The sequence below is a fragment of the Melitaea cinxia genome, chromosome Z (genome assembly GCF_905220565.1).
Source record: "Melitaea cinxia chromosome Z, ilMelCinx1.1, whole genome shotgun sequence".
In the NCBI taxonomy this organism is placed as follows: Eukaryota; Metazoa; Arthropoda; class Insecta; order Lepidoptera; family Nymphalidae; genus Melitaea; species Melitaea cinxia.
The window spans coordinates 4,343,404-4,369,089 of NC_059424.1; the positions used below are offsets into that span (position 1 = coordinate 4,343,404).

The 25,686-nt window shown below is 32.9% G+C and overlaps 1 protein-coding gene across 1 annotated transcript in view; it reads right to left on the minus strand.

Moving 5' to 3' along the window:
* LOC123668508 (calcium/calmodulin-dependent 3',5'-cyclic nucleotide phosphodiesterase 1C-like) overlaps window positions 1–25,686 on the minus strand; it is a 117,653-nt gene that overhangs the window by 81,344 nt on the left and 10,623 nt on the right. The window contains exon 4 of the mRNA XM_045602242.1: window positions 4,441–4,637. Coding sequence (XP_045458198.1) covers window positions 4,441–4,637 — 197 coding nt within the window. The remainder of the gene's footprint in view (window positions 1–4,440; window positions 4,638–25,686) is intronic.

Consider the following 25,686-nt stretch of genomic DNA (forward strand, 5'->3'; position numbering starts at 1 on the left):
TTTGAGAGTGATTTTAACCGAAACTTATTAAGCCGCGAGCAGTATATTCTTTTGTCCTGTCCAATAGAATAAAATTGCGTAAACCGTCTCTGTATACTTTCCAATTTATCTTTATGGGTCTGGTAGTTTGGGTTCCAAATGGGCGTTCCATATTCTAGCTTACTCCTTCCAAATGTAGTAAATATTTTTTTTTGGTTATAAGTTTTTTAAATTGTTTATAATTTCTAAAAATGAACCCCAATATCTTGCGTGCCGACCTGCATATGTTGTCAATGTGTACATTATAACGTAACTTGGCATCAATAGTGATAACTAAATCGCGAACGTACTCCAATTTCTGTAATTGGTGCATACCAATAAAATATATTCGCTCAACAAAAAATCGTTTACGTGTGAAGGTAATATATGAACATTTGGAAGGGTTAAGCTCCATTCCATTTAACTTACACCACTCGAACACTCTATTGATATCTTCTTGTAAATATTTAACGTCATGCTTATTCGTAATTTCTTTAGCAAGCTTTAAATCAGCATAAATTAAACATTTGGAATTCTTGATGCAATTGGTCCCTTCTCAATGACAATAGTTTAACTAGACTAGTACCTATACAAACAACCACTACGCTATGTATTGTTTCGTTAATAGATATATACTCGTATATGAATTCTTGTCATTGCTTACTGTCGAATAATCTAACAATTCGCATAATATTCATTATTGTATTTATAAATTTATCAATACTTAACTAAACGACATCAAAATAGAAGGAGGTTCTCAAATCCACTGAGTGTTTTTATGTGTGTTACTGTATAGCTGTTTACTGGTTTACCGCTTATCATGCGGTCCCATAGAAATGTGATCAAAGATCTGATGAGTACTTTTTGAGTTATTCCTAAAAATGCGAATTTGTCGATATCATTGAAGTCGGTTTTTTTCATTTGCGAGCGAACACAATTATTTAACTTTTATATGCTTTGATTGTTCTATTTTAAATTTTACATAGAAATATAATGTTCTTTTTTAAGTTGTAAAACTTTATATACACAAGTTATTTGGCTCTGCTTTGTAATGTAAGGTCGGTGCACTTTAGTCAGAACGACATGAGCTAAGTAACAAGACATATCATATAAGTCAAAGCAAGCAAGGATATTAAAATATCCTTAAAATTTAAAGACATACGCTTTCATTAAAAGTTACAATCTCGAACATCGCATAAATTACATTTTTATACTTTTATTGTAAAACAAAGCTATATTAAAATATACAAGACTGTTTCGTTCGATATTCAGTAAAATAATCTATACACTAATATTATAAAAAGGAAAAATTGAGCGTTTTATTTGTTTGTAAACTATATAAGTGTTGAAGTGATTTTAATATTTATTTCATTAGGAGAATGCTACTTTAACACATAGACACACACAGTGTGATTGGTAACATTTTAACGGGGGAAAACGAAACAGCCAGAATTGTATAATATTCCACGCAGGCAAAGCCGCAGACGGAAATCTAATGAATTTGTTATATTAAATAATATAATTAAGAATGGAAAGTGAATCTCGCTTTCGTTTTTTTCTTTAAGGCTGAATAAAATTCTTTGATTTTACGTTTAATTTATATCTTTCAGTAAAAAAATCGTTTTAATACATTGGTAACCTTTTCTTTTTGTCTTAGAGATTTCGATAAGCTTTAAGATATTCTTCGTTTTTGGTACAAAGAACTGTTTTGTCATGTAGGAAACTCAGTTTACTGAATTTTATTTTAGCCACCGGAGCGTATGTTAAATTCATAGGATTTAATTTTAACTTTTCGCTTGTAACAAATTTGCCATATATTAATTTATTATTATATGTAATCCTTATAAAGCACACAATATAAGACAAATTGATCTAAAAATATTTACGTGTTAATATCTTAGCGTTAATAAAGTTTTTTAATCATATGCACAATATAACATAGCTACACTTCCATATTAGGATGCAGTGGTACGTCCTACGAAGTGTTGCTACGCTTCGGCGCGCTTCGTAGCATCTTGGACAAGAGCTACATTAAGAGCGCGTAGCTCGTAGCAACTTTGCGTTAGTAACTTTGCGTGTAATTAAATAATAATTAGTGAACTTTGTTCTCAATTTATAGTGTGAAAAATGAACATTAATTAACGTTATAAAGCTTTTTTATATATTCTAGTTCATAACGTACATATTTTTCGAAAAATATAAACATTCTGTTAGATAATATAAAATAATATAAATAAATATACGGGGTTTCAAGTAGTTAATATACTTTTCGTATTACCCTCAAACTCTTCTATAAAGAAGATGTGTTGCGTAGAAGGGGCCTATTTATGTACGACTTAAGAAGAAATATAGTTGATTAAATACTAGAAACAATATCATAATAATATGAATATCATACCTTAATGCGCATTTTTAAAATCGCGTTAGAAAATATTTAGTAAAAGCTAGAAGTCACATGGATCATATAATAAGCACTTAAGTTAAAAATTTAATATTCTGATAGTCGTAAAAGCTGTATAAAACGTATCTTTACGGGAGACAGAGTTCAAGGTTTGAGAACATTTTTAGTATTCTAAATTCACATTTCTACGTACTTTCATTAAATGAGATATCCGTTAGAGGGAAATGTGATCGTCTGTAATACAATGCTGTACAAAATTAAAATGAGAGTTCAGAGGAAATTCATAAATATCAATTAACTCAAATAAAGTCCTTAAGTTTTTCTTTTTACACACTCGGCCCCTTTCTAGAGAAAGAAAATACTGCAATATTTTCAGTTATCAACAGGTTTTACGAAGAAATTTGCACGCGAAACATATTTTTGCTTCAACACTTTTTTCTGTATAAATGAAATAAAAAAAAAAAAAAATCTGTAGAATTAATTTATTCTGGTTGAGTTTAAATCTCCTCGTAGGAGAAAGATTGTAGTTTTACTCGTCAAGATGCTCAGTTGCGGGTAGGCAATCGCAATCGACTGTTATGAGTAGTTCATTACGTTTAGTTAATTATATTTTGTAGATAGTAGAGCTTCTACTTAAACACAACATATAATAATGTAATACATAGAATCAGGGTAGTTATCATAAATATCAAGCGGTCTGACGGGTGTCAAAGTTCAAAGCAACGGGACCTCGTGGGACATCTAGTTCTGAGGTTCTATTTCTGGAACATAATTAATACTGGCTCAACGTGTTACATTAGCTTACATGCTAATCTATATAAAAAAAAAAAATGGAATAAAACGCCGCATAGTACGTAACTACCGAATAAATGCATCAAACTAGAGAATTTTTTTTTTGTGTACATTATAATCAGAATAAGATTTTGTACGAAATTATAGTATTAAAAAATAGATACGAAGTTTGCCGAGTCAAAAACATAAAATTATGTGTTAAATAGAAAATCGAAATATTTTCGTTCTATTTTATAAAAAAGCTACACAACTAGTACATTACAGTCGAACTATTACTTTGCACCATAAATATGAAATAAGAAAATTAAAAAGAAAATCGATATATTTACGATAAAAAAAAAAAAAAAAAAAAAAAACAGCGTTACGATATTAACTGGGTTTTTTGTCGTTTATTTTATCACACTTGTGAACAGTTTTAAATATATTTACAAAAAAATACCAGTTTTGTATATCAAGACGTGTTCGGCGTTCATACTGTTCGTTTGACGTATTTGAAAATACGTCAGCATAACATACGTTAACTTCTAGACAGAAAATGCAGCAGTTTTGAAATTTTTAAGTGAAATAAATTTCGCGTACATTAGGACTTTATAGAATGTTATTAATGTTACCGTTAGTTACTTTATAGTAGATACATAAATTTAAAAAATTATTAAACCACAGCTTAGAAAAGATTTGGTAAACTTGGACTTAATGAATGTACAAAACAGTACGCCCTTCCGAGTTGTGTAGGAACTTTTTTTTTGTCCTTTCTAATTATAGAATTATGAATTTTAGGGAACTTTTTTGTAACAAAAAATATAATTATTGTTTCTTTTTTTACTAGTGAGATATTACGGAGGCTGAACTTATAAGATTGTTTGTAAGTGTTGTTTACAAAGAGAAAAGTGTGAAAATTTAATTTCAAATTAGATAAAAATGTTTTTTAACGTTTATCGCACCACCAATTCTACATTATTAGAAACGAAATCAGATCTGAAGATTGGAAATTCTGTTACTTTTAAAAAATGTAGAAAAGGTACGAGGCTTACTTATAAATTTAACATCTTATTGGTTGCAAATAAATTAAGAAATAAATGTTGTTTTTAAATATACGACATGACTTCATTACTACAAGCACAAATAGATAACAATATGTACTAAAATGTACAGACAACAAGTGTATTTGAAGACTACCTATTCATCTTACATTCTAGCTAATAAAATTTAATACACATAAAAAATCATACCTGTTTTTGCTGCAAGAAGCAATGCATAGCCTGCGTGACGTCAGCGGCATGTATCGAGTTATGGTAGGGGTTGGTGCTGTGGTACCCCTCTTCGATCAAGCTGAAGAGCTTCCAAACCTTCGCCGCATCCAGTTTGAAGTGCGAGATCAGACCGTACATGTGGAACAAGTGCACGCATAGCACTGATAAGCATCGTCCTGAACAGAGAAATAATTATGCAAATATCATATAGCTTATTGTTGAACAAAGGTGTAAAACAAATTTTTAAAGAGTATTATGGCGTGGCAAAACAGGCCACTGAAATAAATCAGTACGTTATCTTTTATTTTAACTTATAATAAGCAACAGATAACATACAAACTAAATAAAAATTTGAATAAACTAAATATTATTGTATCAATAAAATATTTCCCTTTCATTTTCTTTGATAATATTTGTTAAATCTCGCTAACCTATAAAAGTTTATATTAATATTTTCTGTATAAGCAAAGTTGTTTTTACATTGTGTTATTGTAGACTAGTCAACATAAGTTTGGTAGAATTTAGAATCTAAAATTTAATGTGATTTTTACATATGAAATTAAAAGATATAAATTGGATGTTATCCTGTTTCAGTGTTAATGAGCATAACTAACGTACAACGCGGGACTGTGGTCACAGTAATTTGTTGAGGTTGATCAGTGGTTGCGTCCTGCAAATATTGTATAAGCCATACAGATGCTTGTGGTGACCTGACGTCTTTACTTGCGTGTGTTATTGTCTGTTGAATATGAGGCGGCAGTTGCTTTGAGTCGTCAATAATATGCCAACGCGTTAACTTTATCTAAATACCTTTAAACGAGCAATTCTTGTATTATAAACAAATGTAAATTGATCTAGCTAGGATTTATTTTTAGAAAACGTCGTTTTACGCGTGTTTTCACTTGCTTAACAATGGTTCGAATATCATTAGAATAAGAAGGTAAATATCGCAACCTCGTATAAGCTCAGGTGGGTAATCGGGCGGCCCCGAAACCAGAAGAACACGGTTCAAATCCACTTGTCTCCAAATCAATTATTCCCCCCCCCCTTATTTTAAATTGCACTAGAGATTTTTTATTTAAATAACCAGTACATTCATTATTATGTCGGTAAGGTTAAAAAAATATTATTCATATTTCATCATTATGTAATTTCCGAACAACACGATTTTCCGAAAATGAAACCAAGCTAAGCTCGGTCAACTAGGCACTAATTTTATTAATTACAAAAGTATTATGTACGTAGATAAGAAAACTATCGCTGCGTGTATTGGCGATGTGAATAGAGGAAGAAACAACACTTGCATTTGCTAGGGCTTAAGAGTGTACACGGGCAACATGATATCGTTTTATATTTTTTGATATACAACTGGGTCGGCAAACAAGCGTACGACTCACTTAATGGTAAGCGATTAAAGTAGCTTATCTTAGACACCTGCAACACTAGAAGCAACGCAAGTGTCTTGCCGACCCTACTCCTTATCTCCGCAGGAGCTCTGGTCAGTATTATTTTCTTCTGCAGACGTAAATCTTCTGCAAGGTCGCGGTACTTCTCCAGTCGGGCTGCTCCAGATTTTGAGCAGGATATTTCCTTTTTTTTTTACGTGGGGAAAATCCATCATGGATACCCTCTGGCTCAGGGTGGCCAAAGGGTTATGTCAGACTCCCACTGACTAAAAAACCACCACCAGTCGTCCGCCTGGGTGGGACGAGATGGGATCGCGCTAGCATTCGCCACTTCGTCTCGACGGTAGGCCCGGACGAAAACTCCTAGCCCCGGAACAATGGTGGGGTGGCTCACGACAAGGCCACCCCTTTTTTTTTGGTATCGCAGGGTAACCCATTTACGGGTGATATCCAGGATGCCCGGGTAGGCATTCCTAGACCGTATGTCGGCTTAGCACTTGGGGGTGCACTACCGACCAAAACCCCTGCGGGAGCCTTCAGCCGCTTTAATTGGAGGGTCCCGGATCTGCAGGCAACAGGATCCCTCCAGCGACAGGCTGGCCTCAGCGAAAAGACCAGACTTCTCCTCCATGGGACTGTCCGGCTCACCTCTGAACAATCCCGACGACGCCATGTCTAGCAGGACCGGGTTCCCATCCAGGCCCGACAACAAGGCCACCCCTCAGATATGTAGGGTTGAGTCGCCCGGCCGGCCGGCGACCCCAGAGCAGGATATTTCCTACCTCAGCGAAGCGTATCACATTATTCATTGTACTTCTTCTGATCAACTAGTGACAAATACTTATACAAATATTTTTAATTCATTTAGCGGTAAATAAAAAAGCGGTAAAAGTCCTGGAGTTGTATATTGTAAATAATAAAATATTTATATCATTAATAAGTATAAACACTGCCTTTTATCTGTATAGTTCCTAGAACCGTTTTCATCTCCTCCGACCTTGTGCGGCGTCGAGTGTCACATGAAATGTAGTCAAAATTAATGAGGTACTCGTAACAAGTCGGAAACTTGAGACGAAGTCGAATAAGGTTTTAATTCTAAGATAATAAGATAAGTCAATTTCATTGGTACAAAAAAAGGTTTTAAGCATGTTGACAGTAAATCATTTTTATGGTTTATTAAAACGAATATTGGGTTACTTTTTCGTAGTACTTCTATTTATAATTACTAGTGGTCGCCATTGGTCGAAATTTTAAATAACTTTATTTAAATTTCCTTTTTTATATTATAAAATAAGGATACAAATAAATATTTTGTTGTACATACAACGGTCGGTATATAATATAATATAGTAAAGCTGTTTACCCGTTATTTCCGTTGTTATTACGTTCTGAATAAATTTGAATATAGGTATTATAATTATTATTTATTGGAAGCTTCAGTTAGATATTAAAATTTATGAAGGCAAGATCACGTAAAACACTTAGTTACTTAATTCCATGAAGTGATCTAGTTGTTTATGTTTCAAATAATTTATACTCACATAGCTTCAGGAAAATACGAGCATAATAATATAGCAGAGCATACCAAATGTTTAATGTAAATTGTGTACTTACTTAAAATACACAATTATTTATACACTGAAAATATTCTTGTCGATACAAATGTTTAATAAATAAAAGGATTGCTATTTTTTAATTCTTTATACGTGACCTTCTGACACTTTTAAAATTTTTACTAACTGATCGATGCGGTTTTACAGGCCTCATTTATTGTTGATACGGTTACACTGTTGAATCGTACACAATGTTTGTAGGCCTTTATTTATCTCAAAAAATCTGTTGTACGTTGACTATAATATATAACAAACCCATCAATTTATATCACTTCACTTCAGCCCATCGCAGTCCACTGCTGGACATAGGCCTCCCCAAGTTCGCGCCACACATCCCGGTCTTCCGCAATCCTCATCCAGCCTACACCGGCAATCTTACGTAGATCGTCGGTCCAACGGGCCGGAGGACGTCCCACACTGCGTTTGCCAAGACGCGGTCTCCACTCTAGGACCCGTCTACTCCAACGGCCATCGGTCCTGCGACACAGATGACCAGCCCATTGCCACTTCAACTTGCTAATTCTGTGGGCTATGTCGGTTACCTTCGTTCTCTCGCGGATAGTCTCATTTCTAATCCTGTCTTTGAGAGGGACCCCAAGCATAGCCCGTTCCATTGCACGTTGAGCGACTTTAAACTTGTGGACCAGTCCCTTGGTCAGTGTCCACGTCTCGGCTCCGTATGTTAACACAGGCAGGACGCATTGCTCGAAAACTTTTGTCTTCAAGCATTGCGGAATCTTCGAAGTGAAGACTCGACGGAGTCTGCCAAACGCCGCCCAGCCCAACCGAATCATCCTGTCGGCGTCCTTCTCGAAGTTGTTGCGGCCTAGTTGGATAGTATGGCCTAGGTAAATATAATCTTAAATAATTTCGAGAAGGGTGCCATCGACCGATACCGGTATCGGTATGACTTGGTTGTTAAACATAACTTTCGTCTTATCCAAGTTCATACAGAGACCGACACGTCGGGAGGACTCGTTTAGGCCGGCCAGCATTTGGCCTAGCTCATCCAGCGTCTCCGCAAAGATGACAATATCGTCGGCGAAACGAAGGTGAGAGATGAATTCACCGTTGACGTTGATGCCCCGTTCCCCCCAATCCAAGGTCTTAAAAACATCCTCTAGCGCAGTGGTAAACAGTTTCGGTGATATTACATCCCCCTGTCTTACCCCGCGCCGGAGGGAAATAGGTCTTGTTCTTTGGTCATTGACATGAACGGTCATCGTCGCCGCGTCGTACATAGATTTTAGTACCTCGATATATCGCCAGTCGATATGACATCTCTGCAGAGAGTCCAGGACAGCCCAGGTCTCGACGGAGTCGAAGGCTTTCTCGTAGTCCACAAATGCCATACACAGCGGTTGATTATATTCTTCCGTCTTTTGGATAATCTGCCGAACAGTATGGATGTGGTCCACGGTGCTGTAGCCATTTCGAAACCCAGCCTGCTCTGGTGGTTGGAATTCGTCGAGTCTTCTGGCGAGACGATTCGTAACAACCCTCGAAAACAGCTTATAGACGTGGCTCAGAAGTGAGATCGGTCTGTAATTCTTTAACAGAGACTTATCGCCTCTCTTAAAGAACAGCACCACCACACTCCTGGACCACGCCTTCGGCGTGGTACCTCGGTGGATGACGGCGTTAAATAGTCTTGCCAAGGCTTTCAGGACAGGTCGCCCTGCGGCTTTAAGGAGTTCAGTGGTAACTCCGTCATCCCCCGGGGCCCTTCCGTTTTTAAGCTGCCCGAGCGCTGCACTAATCTCATCCTCTTCGAAGTCCGGGATACACTCCGAATAATGGCGCAACAATGGTGCCCGTGGATCTTCGGTGTCCCAAGTCGCAGGCTTGCGTGCGCTCGACGAGTACAGCTGTCCATAAAAATTTATGGACAGCTGTAATTTATATATAACAGCTGTAATTTATATAGCTGTAATTAGCTGTAATTTATATGCTATAATTTATATGCTTATTATATAATTCTTTATAGCTGTAATTTATATATATAGTGTGCTGTAATTTATATATAAAAAGTTAATGTAAAAATAATTTGTTGATTTGAAAAGTTATTCAACAGGTGTATACGTCTTTGCTATCACTATTTAACGTTTTATTATAAAATTCACGTAACATTTGTTTTGTTTGCTTTTGATGTTTCTGACTAAGAGCATAATGTGTAGACCAATTAACATTCATAACGCATATGTAAGAAGATCACAGCAAAATAATACTGTTTTCAAGCAGTATTGTATTCCTGTTGGTGAATAAGGTGACCAGAGCTCCTCGGGGATTGGAGATTGGGTCGGCAACGCGCTTGCGATGCTTCTGGTGTTGCAGGTTTCTATAAGCTACGGTAATCACTTACCATCAGGTGAGCCGTACGCTTGTTTGCCGACCTAGTGACACAAAAAAAAATGTGCTTGTATATTTTACACATCATACGACTTGAAAAAAAAAACAATGTATTTTCAAAAGTTTTGAAAGTTCCATACAGGAGTACAAATCAGTTTCCATTTCAAGAGAAAAGGCGCGGTACGAGGCTTACGTTAGAATATTCAGATGATAACCGGCTTTAAAGGTTTCTCATTTAAGAACAACATAGCCCTATCATATTGATAACTTTGCATTAGCATCATAATTTTCAACCGACTTTCAAAAAAGAAGGAGGTTCTATTATATATATTCTATTATGTATTCAGAACTTTTGACTGGGTGGACCGATTTCGGCAAAAAAAAATTTAATCGAAAGGTGGTGTGTGTCATTTGGTCCCATTTAAATTTATTTGAAATTCGACAACTACGTTTCGAGTTATATCTAATAATCGTTAATATCGTTTTTACTTGACTATTTTTTCGTCGACCTACGTTGTATTATACCGTACAACTTTTTACTGGGTGTACCGATTTTCATGATTTTTAATTTAATCGAAAGCTGATGTTATCATGTGGTCGTTATTAAATTTCATAGAGATCTGATTACAACTTTTAGTTTGAGTTTGATAACGCATATTTTCTTGACTATTTTTTCGTCTACCTACGTTGTATTACTTGTTGATCTAACTGAAGTCGGCTTTTTTCGTTTGCGAACAAATACAATTATTATTAACAATTTTATATTTGCGTTACAAATAATAATTTATTTTTTACTCTGCAAACTGAACAATAACTATATTGTTAAATTCCACGCGGAATAAGCGTCATTTGCGGGAACTTAACCCTTTAACCGCCATGTCATAATTCGCGTGAAGTGCCTGTAGCGCCAGCAACCTTTAGGTACAATTTTGCATAGTGTTGTATAGTATAGTTATCGATAAACAAAGTAATGAAATAAATGAAAATTACAGAATTTTAATCAAAGATTTAATTTCTTTATTAAGTATAGTACTGCACATAAATTAATCTTCAAACTTACGTTAATCAGTTTTTAAACATACTACGAACGGACGTATTTATCCGACGCAGGCGCTGGCTATGTTCTGGCTATGCTGGCGAAAAGGACTCAGTCTAGGAATGGAAATTAGCATTTATAGTTGTCCGCACAAAATAACTAAATCGCTAATTTCTTACAAAATATAGATTTACACAGGGCAAAAACAACGTTATTAAATAACAATTACATAATGTTCTTTTTTTTATTCAATAACTTGGTATTTAATATAATATTTATGTTTATGAAAATTCCATATCTTATAAATTCTAACATTATGTCTCATCACTACTGTCGAATAAATACCACATAGGCGTTGGAAGTCAAATACACTTTCCCCGGGATAATAATAGTAAATTTACCTTAATTGAAATAGTATTTTATTTTGTTTCTTGTTATAGTAAATCTGAATTGTAACACTAATTAATAGGTTGAATAGATAAACGTTCGAAAAAAAAATGTATTTTAGGCTAAAACATCATAATACGTTTAGAAATTGAATATATAATACACAGGGTTTTGTGTTTAAAACAACAACTTTAACAAACTTTTTCATAAAAAACACTTTTTTCAAACGTAAAGTACGTCAATTTTTGTCATAAGCTCTGTATACTCCATTCAATATTGACATGAAAGGTTATTTCGTAACATGGTAAAGTGGTCGAGATTCGACCATAATTAATTTAAACTATATGTTTGAACACTATTAAGGTTCTACTGTCAAAGACTATACTTCTATAATAATAAGCAAAAGAATATATATGCGTGTCTGTGTCAAATACATGGTAGTATGTATAATGTTTATTTTATTGATTTAATGTATTTTATGCAAAATAATAGCATTCTCCACCGTTTCTCAATATAAACTATGAGTGTGCGAAATTTCATACTCCTCCGTCCGCGCAATTTTCGTAAAAAGGGTAAAAAGTTCTTGCTTCACGTATTAATATATATGTAGATGTCGTTTTTAGTGCGCTTTAGGTTCTTCGTGTAACACTATCGTAGAGTGTTATTGTTAAGACGTAAAATAGGTATAGACTATTAAGGACGTTAGTTTTATTATATGGGGAAATGTACACACCCCTACCACACCTTTAAAAGCTTGACGTATGAAACCAATTAATATTAAAGGATAATCAGTTAAGGTTTTTCATTGATAGTAACGAATTATTTCGAAAAATTAATGCATATTCTGTGAAACATCTTTTAAACTAAAATAAAGTATATAATATTCGTAATTACAAATTTGAAACATAATTATAAAATATCAACTTAATAATTAATAAACATTTATTGAAAACTTAGGTGCTTTAAAAATAAATTAATCTTTAGGAGTATTTGCAAGAGAAATTAATAATAATAATAATAATAAAATAGTTTTATTTGCTCAAATTATGTGGTTTACATTATCTAGAAGCCTTGCGACCTGTGCTAGCTTAAGAGAAGCTGTGTTACAGGCCACAGTGTCTTCCCCAAATATTTGTTTATTGTTACATAATCAGACTTTGCGTTTAGATAGCGAAAACATAATTGAAACTGTAGACAAGGATGACAATAACACAATAATATAACAAAAATTAAAATTTAAAATTATAAACACAGAATTTGAAAACGAAAAAGGTTGACAATTATTAAAGTATGGGAAAAAAAAATCATTAGTCTGTGTTTAGTTGTGATTGAATATATGTGTGTGTGTGTGTGTGTGTGTGTGTGTGTGTGTGTGTGTGTGTGTGTGTGTGTGTGTGGATATGTGTGCGTGTGAGTGTGCGTGTGTTGTATGAATTCCGCTCAAAATTTATAAATTGCTTAAATAAGTCAAGCGAAATGAAGGCTGGCATTCATCTGTCAGCTAGATTGCAAAATGAGGTTACGTCCTGTCCAGCTACAATTCGATCAGTGCATTAAATAGTTTCCGTTCGTTTATTATTCTTATTGAAAATGATTTGAATATTTTATAAACGTTCTGGAACCCGAAACTGTTCGATCGATTTATTATACATTATATTTGCCGCGAAATCTTATCGCTTTTTGAACGAAATTTACAGGTGTATAGCGGGAACTTAATATTATACACATGTGACTCTAAAACAGTACCTAATACAGGCTATTAATTAGAATGTTATTATATATAGAAGAAAAAGATCGAAGCAATGTGGAGCAAATATTCATGGTGGTATGACAAAATATGGAGAGAAATCTGCCCTAGGAGAGACGTTTGACGACAATTTTAAATTTATGAGTCACACTGGTATTCCTTCTTATTTATCTAGTTGTTTATTACGTGTTTTGTGTTGCAATATTGTGTTTTTTTATAAATACCATGTATGTATTATAATAGGTGACTATATTTCTATTATTTTATGTTCCTACATTTCCTATAACAAGAATCGGGCTAAAGTATGTATTTCTATCAGAATGCCGCCAAAATGAAAATGAATTACAAAACTTAGGGTGGTCCTGAAGACCAGTGTTAGGACTAGTCCTAACTTAAACTGAGGTCACACCTTTATGTGAGGCATGCTGCGAACTTATATAAATAATGTCTTAGTTAAATACTTTTAATCGATAAGTTTATGTTGTATCTCTTTTTTGTTTTGTTTTACGTTTGCATCCTCTTTGTATTTAGTCCTTGTTGTAAATTATGTACTATGTGTGTTCTTTTTATATAATTTTAACCTGATGCAGTGTGTTTTCACAAATAAATTTATTTATTTATTATTATTATTATTAAAGTTTGGTTTAGAAGAAATCGCTGTGTTAACGATAGAAGGCCATATATTGCAACTGATGCAACATAGTTATTATATTATACGACTGAAAGTGTAAATAAACATTTTAAAAAGTCTAAATGATAACTAGAAACTAGATTACATAGATAAATATACTCAGTTTCCCAGTTAATACGATTGCTCCGACGCTAAACGACCCGCTTACCTTTTATTTGATTAGGTGTAAAACTGAATCCAGTGATTGAGTTTACCGATGGTATAAATTAGTTAGCAGGTGAAATAGGTTTACGTTATGACTTAGGTTAGAAAAGTTTTTTAAATTTACGAATAAAAACATTATATAACATATACATCTCATTTATATATATTGTTTATTATTATTAATTACGTTTTTAAATTTGAATTAAATATACTAAACCTTAGATATAAAGTTACTATCTCATATAATATTGTTTACAACAAAATTGTTAATGCCCGTATGATGATAATTGAAATGTACTTTTTTAAGGGGTGGAGACCTGGTGTCCTGAAACACAGGCCTCGAGCCTATCTTAGGCACCAGTCTCCCACAATATTAGTGCTCATGTTATTATGTACCTATCTAATGATCTGTTAGCAATATTGTGGTGAGAAAATAAATAAATCTTATTATATAAATCTTATTATGAATTATGTGCTGTACGAACTGATGTTTAAGCTAAAAAAATCTCACTATTTCGCTCTTTCTAAGGACCGGTCACTACCGTTCTATATAATGACACTGTAAGAAATGTAAGTGTAAGATAATAACGGAAATATTTTGAATGCTAATATTTATTGTTCTGTAACCGATCAGCACTAAGCATCCGTTGAAAAGTACTGCAACGAAATCACAATGCGGATGTCTGGCAGGTATTCCCTAACCATTAACCTATACGCTCAGTTCATGGCACGCGACGGGTAACCACGCGGTGCGTTTGCGGTTATACCGAGAATATACTGCGGTACGCTCTTTTATAAATCCCCGTTAAACCTCAGTTCCTGTATTCAAAAACCGATTCGTTCTGCTCACGAACAGTTCTATTTCGTAGCATCGTAAGCAAAACGAATACTTTTTTAATACAAGAAATTGGGTTTAAGCTTATTTTAGTTCTGCTACACTTTGACTTTGACTTTTACAATGTACATGAGAATGCCAGCTATTTTTTAATCTTTATTTCATTTTTGCTGGTGTATTTTAGGTTATGTATTTTTGAATAGTTGATGACAAATAATATATTTGTTTTCATATGTAATACGATCTAAATTGACATACAATGCATTGTAGCAGCTAATTAAATGTAAAACAGAAAGTGTTGATTGAAGCGTAATGTAAATCACTAAAATATAATAGGTTCGAATAGTATCGCCCGACAGCAACAATAAATTTAAGTTTTAATTAATTAAAAAGATAGAGAGAGAGATATAAGAGATATATATACCTACACTACATACGACTAAGCCCACTTTCATTAATATAGTCAATCAAAATTATATATATATTTCGATATTGTTATGTTTGTGTGTTTAGTTTAATACTTAAATGGAAAACGATGATTTAATTATATATATTTTGCTAATTTATATAAGTATTGTGACCGATTCGATTAACAAAGACTAGGTATTAGAAAGGTGCGCTAGCCTAGGTGATAAGTAGGTAGCTAGTCGTCCGGGGTGAGATGGCGAATGCTAGCACGACCCCATCTCGCCCCACCCAAGCGGACGACTGCTCATACGTGGTGGTTTTTAGTCAGTAGGAATCTGACATAACTCTCTGGCACCTCCGCGCCGGATGCACTCCATGATGGATTTTCCTCACGTAAAAAAAAGGCGCTAGCTAGTCGTGGGTTCGATCCCTGCAAAATTGTCACGGGCTGCGTTTGTGACTGAGTTATGTGTTTCCGGATCCCTTACACAGGATTAATATCCTACTGAAGTCTACTGAATATGACCCGGGAATTGTTATAGGTTGTAAATATTATAATTAATATTATAAAGTCTTAGTATTTTTTGTAAGTTATGAAAATTCAATTTATAAAAGCTGCGGAGAAAACTTATCGTTTGTAAGCAATATTTTAATAAATTGACGAACAAAGTTAGTTAAATTATTTTAAAGTTTGGAACAAAGAAATGATTTAAATATAAAGCCGTGACTTATTTGTTTTGCGTACGTTTCCGTGATACAGCTTATATATAAATATACAAGAATTGCTCGTTTAAAGGTATTAGATATGGTAAACTTTAAACGAAAACTAGCGTCTAACGTCTTTGAATTGCTTCGCGAAATTATATCTCTTTATATAACTTCTCAGTTTATATCATGCATGTTCAACAAAAGCTTTCAAAACGCTTTTGAAAATAATAATATTTTATTTATTCACGTAACCCCACTAAAATATAACATATACAATAAAATCTAAAGAGATGTATGTAAAGTATAACTACTTGTCCAACTTTCCATAAATTTGGAGTATATAAAAGAGCTGATTACGCTGCATCGATTGTAAAAAAGAAAAAAAAAGCACTTAGCCGATGATTTGAAATAAATATTTGATAATAAGAGTCTTATGTAACTCCGTGTTATTTGTACATAATATGCTACAGGCTCTTCATATTACATGATTATTTTTGTATAAATGGAATAATTATCTAACTACTATGGAATAATTATTTAAGTTTCTTGTGAGTTGAGTAAGGGTGTATTACAATCTGCAATTTTCATTTTGCAAGTAGTCCGTTGTAAAGTACTTAACACTTACATCTTCTCTATAAATGCCGTAATCGAACTTTACAAGTCATGGCAAAGTTCAAATGGTGTAGTAGTTTGGTTTAATGATGATGTTTTAGTGACATGTAATTGCATCACGATTTTAAATTATTCTATCGTCATATATATATATATATATATATATAACGTTAACGTTACTTCTGTAGATTTTAACAATGAATGAGTACATTTTATGTTATTGACATAAAAGAAAAGCACCGTTGACCCCGACAAGCGCGGAAAAATTAACTTAAACCTCGAAACGAAACAAGGGCAGATACACAGTACCTTAGCCAAAAATCACATTAAACATTGACAACGAGAAGAATAATAAAGACCGTCTCAAGTTACAAAATTGTAAGAGATTTATTACAAGCTCAGATAGTATGACTGTTTTAAAATTCTAACACGCATAGGAAGGAACTTCGTGCATACACTTTGTACGAGACTTGAAATTTCCTTTGGAAATTTCTGACGTCGACCCAGTGTTGTGATGTGACGTCACTGTGAGTTTTTAAATAAAAATATCTGTTACTATGCGGTCAGCCTTATAATGGAATACTTTTCATAACTTAAACGAGACACTTCGTAATATGCTAAAGACATACATTTTTAATCTTTGATTTATAGCGCCAGTTTTTATAGTTTCCCTTTGATCAGTGAGTTTATTTGATAACTTTGTACACACTTAAAGCATGATTCACCTGTTATAGATAACGCTATTTGAAGGATGACGGTATTCAAAAGACAAAAGAATTTGGTATATTATTTTTTTACCATCGAATTCAACTATATTTCTGAGAAATTTCTTGTCGCCCACATTAATTTAATAGTTGTAGTTTATTAATTGAGGATAAACAAGTCCTAATTACCTAATCTACCGCTTGCTGTGAAAGTCTATACCTAACTCATTTATACGATTAATATTAGGAGTGGAATTTTTCTGCAAGAGTACGATTAAGCTTGTTTATCAATTAGTATGCTACACGTGTGTTTATGCGTAGTGACACCAGTCGCCAATTTTTATAACAAATATCTTGATGGCCATAATTGTGAACATTTGTCCAATGGTAGCATGAAGCTAACAACCGCAGATGTGAGACATGAGCTAGTTAATAGTAAATTACTTTAACTTTATCTGGACAGTGAAAATTAAAATGTCAAAATTAAATTAAGCTTAGTAACAATTAATAGTAACGGATCGTTATCAAATGTTTATGGTAACAACAGAGACTGGCTTTACGTACTCTCTGAGACGCGGGGGAGACCTACAAGAACAAACACCCGGACCGGAGACAAATATTTGTATAAACACATCCATACATCGTCCGCGTTAATTGGAACTCTCGCATCACTACATCATACGTCAATTTTTTTTTTTTATCTTTAAATTTCCAAGTTCAAGAACGATACATATTTACGATGGCATATATGGCACGATATTTAAAGTCTAATTTTAGCTAACCAAAACTCGAATTATATTATTAATTTATTTGGTTATAAATCCTGCCTGTGCCTCACATAGCATAGTCATGATTTTTACACAAAATATGTTCGTCAGTTTATATAGACCGACATAGTATTATTTTGTATGTGTATGATTTATAACATTGAACACAATTTTAAGGTAATTAATAATGTTTTGGAATATGACATTTAATTATATTTGATAAGGAATACTTTTCATCCGGAAAGCAGATGAAAGGTGAAGGACGCCTCTAATTCGGATCATGGACTAATTTAGTGAATAATTTTAATTAGACGATGTCGAGATTCACGACTCGTTAAAAAATTGAAATTTTGCCACAGTCAATATTTCAATAGCAACATTGAGTTTAAATAGTACAACATCACTTCGTTCTCCAAACGAATATTTTAATATATTTATAAAACAAATGCAATATAACTATTTCAAGGATATAACATTTAAATGTTTTATAAACACGTTACAAAGTACACGAAGCAGTATGTTACAGACTGTGCAAATTATAAGGATATATATTAGTCAGTCTGTGCGGGTGTTCGAGACTCGAGTATTAACAGTTCATATAATTATGTTCTCGAGTATTGGGAATGAAACGAATTCTACATATCATGACTGGTATTAAAAGGGGTTAACGTACGTCATTACAAGTCGGTTTATCTAGTTACCTAGGTTAGCATGTGTTGTAAAAGTAACGCGATAATAGTCATTTTACGTTTTCCTGTTTTCCCACTTGCATAGCTTCTTATTTCCCGGTAAGCTCATTCGTTTCCTGCGTGTTGTCCACCAATGGTGCCAATTAATTCTCATCGATAATAATATTCTAACCACCCGTCCTTCTTGCGATAAAACAATATTTGCGATGCAAAAAATATTATTAGCTCCCGGATTGCTGGATAACTTATATGTATGTTAAATAATAAATAAAACGTGGGAAAATATTTCGATTAACAATTAATTGTTTGGAATTTAATTAAAATTATTTTTAGTGATTACTATATAGAAGTACAACAGAAGTAGTTGTTTACTAGTAATGTTACTTACAATATTAGTGTTCCAATCTAAGTTTATTGGTCGTTTGCTTATTTAGTGTAATATTTCTAAGTTCGATAACCGTTCCATTGCATAGATATTTCGACTCTAATTTTTAAATTCTCAGAAATATGTGAGGAATTTTTTATTTATTAATTTTACATACTAAAGCATATACTAGTCATAATTTTACTATGACATCGCATGATTGAATAAGTGCTTCTAATTCAACTACATGACCTTACATAAGACTTTAATTATTCACAAAATCAATGCAAATGCCGTTGTAGGTGAAATGCATTTCATATGAAAGCACGATATAGGTGAGATTGAACCGCAGTATACTAAAATGTATCAGGCTACAATCCGACTAACGAATTAACCATTTAGAATTCTCTAAAAGTATTTTATTTCCAACGCCATTTAGGGACATCCTGAATTGAGTCCTGTGTAAATAAGTTTCAGTTTTGAGTATATTATAGCGGGTTGTAATCAATTAAAGAAATTATTCCGCTTTGGTTGCATTGATTGGTCAAATAAACTAAAAAAACAAACTATGTTATAATTTACATAAATATGGATAAAAGCGAGTTTTATTGGAGCCTTTTAATAGATACATATATCTGCTAGGAAAAAAGTTTTTAAAGACTTGCAGAAACTTCTTATAATTATGATAAACTCAAAAAATAAGAAATATTAACAATATTTTCTTATTTTAAATATATTTATATTGAATATTTGAAACGATAAAATCAGTCAGCGGATATAATTAAAGAGTTGATTGGATGTATACGACTATGCAAGCATGCACTTGATTATTACTTCATTTGTTTAATTAATCGAAATGTCCAATTAGTTTCCAAATTATTAACACCTGTCGCTGTAAAATAAACTTTAACACGGTTACAAAGCAGTTTAAAATGGAGCAAAATTGCAAAAATCTATCCTTATTTTCAAAATTTGCAAAATTTTCGCACGCAATTTTGTATTTATTAATTCACATAAGTGATAACTAATTTACTATTATTTACTAGATGACTCGGTGAACTTCGTATAACCCACAGATATTTGTGAAAAATATGGACAAAACACTTCCTGAACGCACCTATAAATATTTGAAAACCAAGTGACAATTTTTTCGACGAAAGACATTAGATGTGTCACAGCTAGGAACATTTTGTATTGGAAAATTAAGTTGTCGTTTTTAGTATTTTCCGTTACCTTTTGTTTCTCACCATTTAAACCTTCCCTGAACTTCAAACAAATATTTCAAGATTAAAATAGAACAAATCGATCCAGCCATTATCGAGTTTGAGACAAACGAACAGCAATTAATTTAATATATATATATATATATAAAAGCCCAGAATCATTTCTAAGAGTTGTGAGGTATTAAAAAAACTGTGTGGCAAAATTTATTTATGTTGCCGTTTAAATAGTTAAGCTCGGCGTTAATCAATTAGCCATTCAATCAGAATAAGTTATTGTAAAACTGTAGATATATCCATACTTAATTCTAGTGGTCTTGTGGAAAATATGCGGATTATTTTCTCTTACCAGCTGTGCGTGCTCGAGCAACTATCACGGTGCATTACAGTGTCATTGAAATCCATACAAACCTATCGCAGCGCTATATGTCTGCTCCTAAAGTAAGCAACTCAATGCTTGTGTTATACATAACAGCCAACAATTATAACTATTCTTTTTTTTTTTTTGATAAACATACAAAGAAATGATATATACGAGTATATGAATAAATACAAATATTACATCCAGACTCAGGAAGTAATCAAACTCGCAACTTGCGCCGCGGAGCAGAAAGCAGGGTCACTAAAACTGCGCTAACGAATTTAGATGTTTACGTCTTTTAACCCAGCTTAGGACTAACCACAAGTGATTCCGTTATAGACAATCGACTTTAAAAAGTAACCACAAATGCACATCGACCATTGGAAAGAGATAATCGGTTAATTTCGACTTCGTAGCGCATTATGGTAGTAGATTCCAGACCGTTTTAATTTTCTGATTGACAGAATATATACAATAAAGAGTTGCCAAAAATTTTGTACGGACTTTAAAATACAATCTTATTATTGTCTGGTAATAAGCACTGTCGACAAAAGGTATATGGCAGTGTCAGTTTCATATTTTTTTACAATATTCTATTATTATAATAGTAATGTAGATTAGCTAGTTAATACCATAGTTTCGTACATATAGCAGCTTATATAATACGTTTATTGTATACACTAATACTTTATTGTATATATTTCGTCCATCAAAAAATAAGAAAGGTCACTTCATTCCTGACATCGTACACTATTAGATCTATCATACAAAATACTGACAGCCCGTTACGTCACATAGACCATGTGCGTCACAGACAACGCTCTACGAAGTTGAAATTAGCCGATTATCTCTTTCCAAAGGTCGATGTGCATCATTTATTGCCGGGTACAGTAATAGATTTGATATTACTTAGGCTGTCAAAACCTTGCTGCGGTAAGAAACCTTAACTATCTAACCCGTCGAACTTCGTACCTACTATTGTATATTTACTTTTAGTGGATATATATATATATATATATATATATATATACTAGCTGACCCGGCGAACTTCGTATCGCCTAACAGTGACTTTTAAGTATTATCACAAATCTTTTGTATGGGAGTATAGAAAAGTGTTGTTTTTAGACCTTTTCAGAAAATTTAAATTTTTTTTTTTTTGAATTTTTCTCTCCGTAAGAACCATCCTCGTACTTCAAGGAATATTTAAAAAAAAAGAATTAGCGAAATCGGTCCAACCGTTCTCGAGTTTTGCGCTTAGCAACACATTCGGCGACTCATTTTTATATTATATATATATATATATTTTATTTTTCAACCGCAAAACAAAGTAATTCGATTCGGTACACTCGTTCGAAGTAAGTAAAAAACTAAGATTAGGTATAAATAATATAATGTAAAAATTTAATGAAATGCGGCCTCGTGCTTCCGAGTTAACGGATAAGTTATCATCCTTTCATTTGAGAAGTTTTACATTATAAATATCATTTAGTACGGTGTGAAAATACCACATGATACTGAAATGGTTAAGTATTACAATTATGATGACAACAAGATATCATCTCAATGATTGTGTTTGTTTGTGATACATATGAGAATATTAATTTCGCGAACGACTTAATACAATATGCATGACAAGCACCACTTAAAACTTGCGTGGGAGCTAGGTAGGCGTTACGTCTTACAATCGAGATTACGTTATTAGTACTTAATACTTGGATCAAGTGTTTCAGATATCTAGGTATAGAATACAATACAAAAGGTATTACGATGAGAGTAGGAAGCTTATTGCATCAAATAATATCAAGTAAACAGTTCAAATTAATTTATAGTTAAATTTATGTTTCGGAGCTTTTGAAATGTATATTCTTGTATAACATTTAATACGGATTAAAAATAGTAAAACCAACTTCGGATCACGTATGATTAACTAATTCGGTTTTTATTACTTTTGGAAATAAGTATCAAGTGTATTGACATAATACAAAATAATTTTTTTATTTGTGTTATAAGAAACTTAGTAATCGCTTAATATGCGATTATTATGAAAGTTTATGGTGGATTATATTTATAAAATTTATTATTATTATTTATTAAAATTATTATTTTCGTATTTAATAAATAATAATAAAAATAAGATAAGTAATATACAAGAAGGGAAAAGACATGAAGACCATGAAATGATTTCTTTTGCTATCAAAATCGACTGTAATATCAACGCAATAAATACTGAAAATAAAAAATTGTCGCGTATTCCTACATGTATAAGATCCATCCATATATTTGAAAAAAGGCTGTGATTGTGAATATTCATATTACAACGAAATAATTGCTCAATAAAACAATAATTCCTGTACTTTATTGAAGCAAAAACTTTCATTAACAAACAGTGGAAGAAAATAAAAAAACATTTTTAGGATATATGAGTACCATTTCAGCTTTTTTGACACAAGTAAGCTAATATTGCTTATATATAGGAATAATATTACACTTTGTAAATTATATTCATCATGACCACGCAATAAGCATGCAACACATTTAAAAGAAAAAATATAATATTAAATCAAGGAATACTCAAGAGTTTAAAAGTTAAATTGAAACACAAAACAATTGAAGTAAACGAAGGGCTAACCTTAAGCGCAGTCGTCTCCGTGAGAACAAATTGAATTGCATTGACTTGCGACTTCAAGATCAACTTTTGTTTCAAGGAGCTTAATAAAAATTAATGTACTTATTGTTAGATTAGAATAAAATTTGAAAATATTTTAGTATTTCCTAAGTAATTAAGCATCATTACATCGCTTTTGTATAGTGGTGCGTGTGCCGTGTATGCGCTCAAAGATCGACGATTCCGGGTTCGATTCTCGCTCGGGATGGATAAATATCCATATACGATACAAATGATTCTTTAAAGTCTGGGTATCTGGTACCTGCCTCGGAAAGCACGTTAAGCTGTCAGTTCCGGCAGTTCATAGACACCTGATAGCAATCTTTATTAATTATCTTAATATATCCGCCAACTTAAAGCGTGGTGGATTAAGCTCAAACCCTTCTCCTATGACCCTTCTCCATCATCCATCTCATCTTCATATGGAGGCAGAGGTCTATGGCCAGTGTTGGGATGTTAATATAACGATAATAACGAGACACAGTGTGACCAAATAAAGAGAACTACCGTTCGTGTAACTGTGTTGTCGATAAAAGAAAAAAAAAAAGTTAAAACTTCCGAAATATCCGTCTTTGCATCAAACATTTACCCAAGGACAGATGGTACACACAGTCACGTTATGCTTACATTCGCAATTAGATTACAATCAAACAAATGCTTGCTTTTTGTTAAAATGTCAGTTCACTTAGATAATGAAAAGATGCAGTTAGATATATCAAATTTTATAATCTTATTATATACAAAATTCTCGTGTTACAATGTCAGTAACCATACTAATCCGAACCGGCTGGACTGATGTTTATGAAATTTTGTGTGCATGTCAGATCTGAGGATCGGCCAACGGGTAAGTGGGGGAATTAATGGGGTTAATAACATATATCGGAAAACAACGTTTGCGGGATCAGATAGTGCTATATATAAAAAGTTCATTTTAGATATCATTTGTATCATACACTGTTTTTCATTTTGAATATTAACCAAGTAACTTAACGTTGAAAATTTGCTACATAGCTATAGCGTTACAGAAGTTTGTAAGGTAGATGTAGAGATGAATAGAAGTGTATTACTATTCATATAAAACTTATTAAAAGCAGATGCGACAGAAACTTTTTTATATAGCTTTATGAACTGGAGCTATGGAATCGTACATAGAATACTTTTTAAATTATCGCCTTTTCATTGCATTACCAAGGTAAAGCGAAAAAACAAAAAAATAGTCTAAGCTTGTGTACTTAGGTTCAATTTGGACCTAGCAATGAAAGTCAATGTAACCATAATTGGTCATAATTACAGATTTCCTAATCTGACACGTAGATGTTTTATGAATTAATACTTTAGATATATCTTAAAAACTTAATTTATGAAATTAGTATGAACACAACGCTCTATCCATTTATACTGTTGGTGACAGCACTATATACATATATAAGATATAGCATATAATAAAAGACGAAATATGTACAAAGGCATATTACTAGATTTTATTGAAAAATAAGCATTACTAAAATAAATGAAACATAAAATATATCATAACAAAAATATAATTTAATACAGTAGCGGAAGGATGTAACGTGCGTATGATTTTTCCCCTTAACGGAAAGGTCCACGGTGAAACTAACGCTGAGTTGCAAGAAAAGAAATTAAAACTTAAGTAGTGATTAAACTAATTTAATCGCAAGAATTGTATGAAATTCTTGTAATTAAATTAGTTTAAACTCTACTTAAATTTTAATTTTGCTTCGTGCAACTCGGCGTAAGCCAGTTAGTTTTTCTATAAACTAATAATTTTTTCTTAGTGATCTTGATGTCTGGAATTATCATTTCCAATCGCAAGAGACCAATTTTAGTTTAAAATGTTGCTTATAAGTTTAATTTTGTAGACAATGGTTATAGTCTAGACATGAAATTCATTGTTCACTGCAGCCTAATACAGTCAATTGTTGGACATAGGCCTCTACAAGTTCACGCCAAAAATGGCTGGCTTTGTCGCACCGAAGACGCTGCTGCCCGTATTCAACCTGTGTATTTCAAAGCCAGCAGTTGGATGGTTATCTCGCCAGAGCTCGGCTTTTTAAGTTCCAAGGTGGCAGTGAAACTGTGCCATCCCTTTGTCGCCTCTTACAACACCCACGGGAAGTGAGGCTATATTCTTACTGCCGTAACCACACAGCGAAATTCAATGTTAACCGACTTCAAAAAAGGAGCAGGTTTCTCAATTCGACTGTACCTATTATATATATATTTATTTATGTAGGTGCGTGGATAACTTCATTATTTATGAACCGATTTTGATAATTATTTTTTGTTGAAAAGGAGATATTCCCAAGGGTGGTACCAGGATAAGGAAACAAGGATCTGATGATGGCATCCCAGAGAAATCGAGGGGAACCTTCGAAAATCGTAGTGACGACTAGTGCGTTTGTTAATTTTTTTTTTCGTCTATTAACGTTGTATTACTTGTAGATGTAATTGAAGTCGGTTTTTTCCGTTTGCGAGAAAACACAATGATTATTAACAAT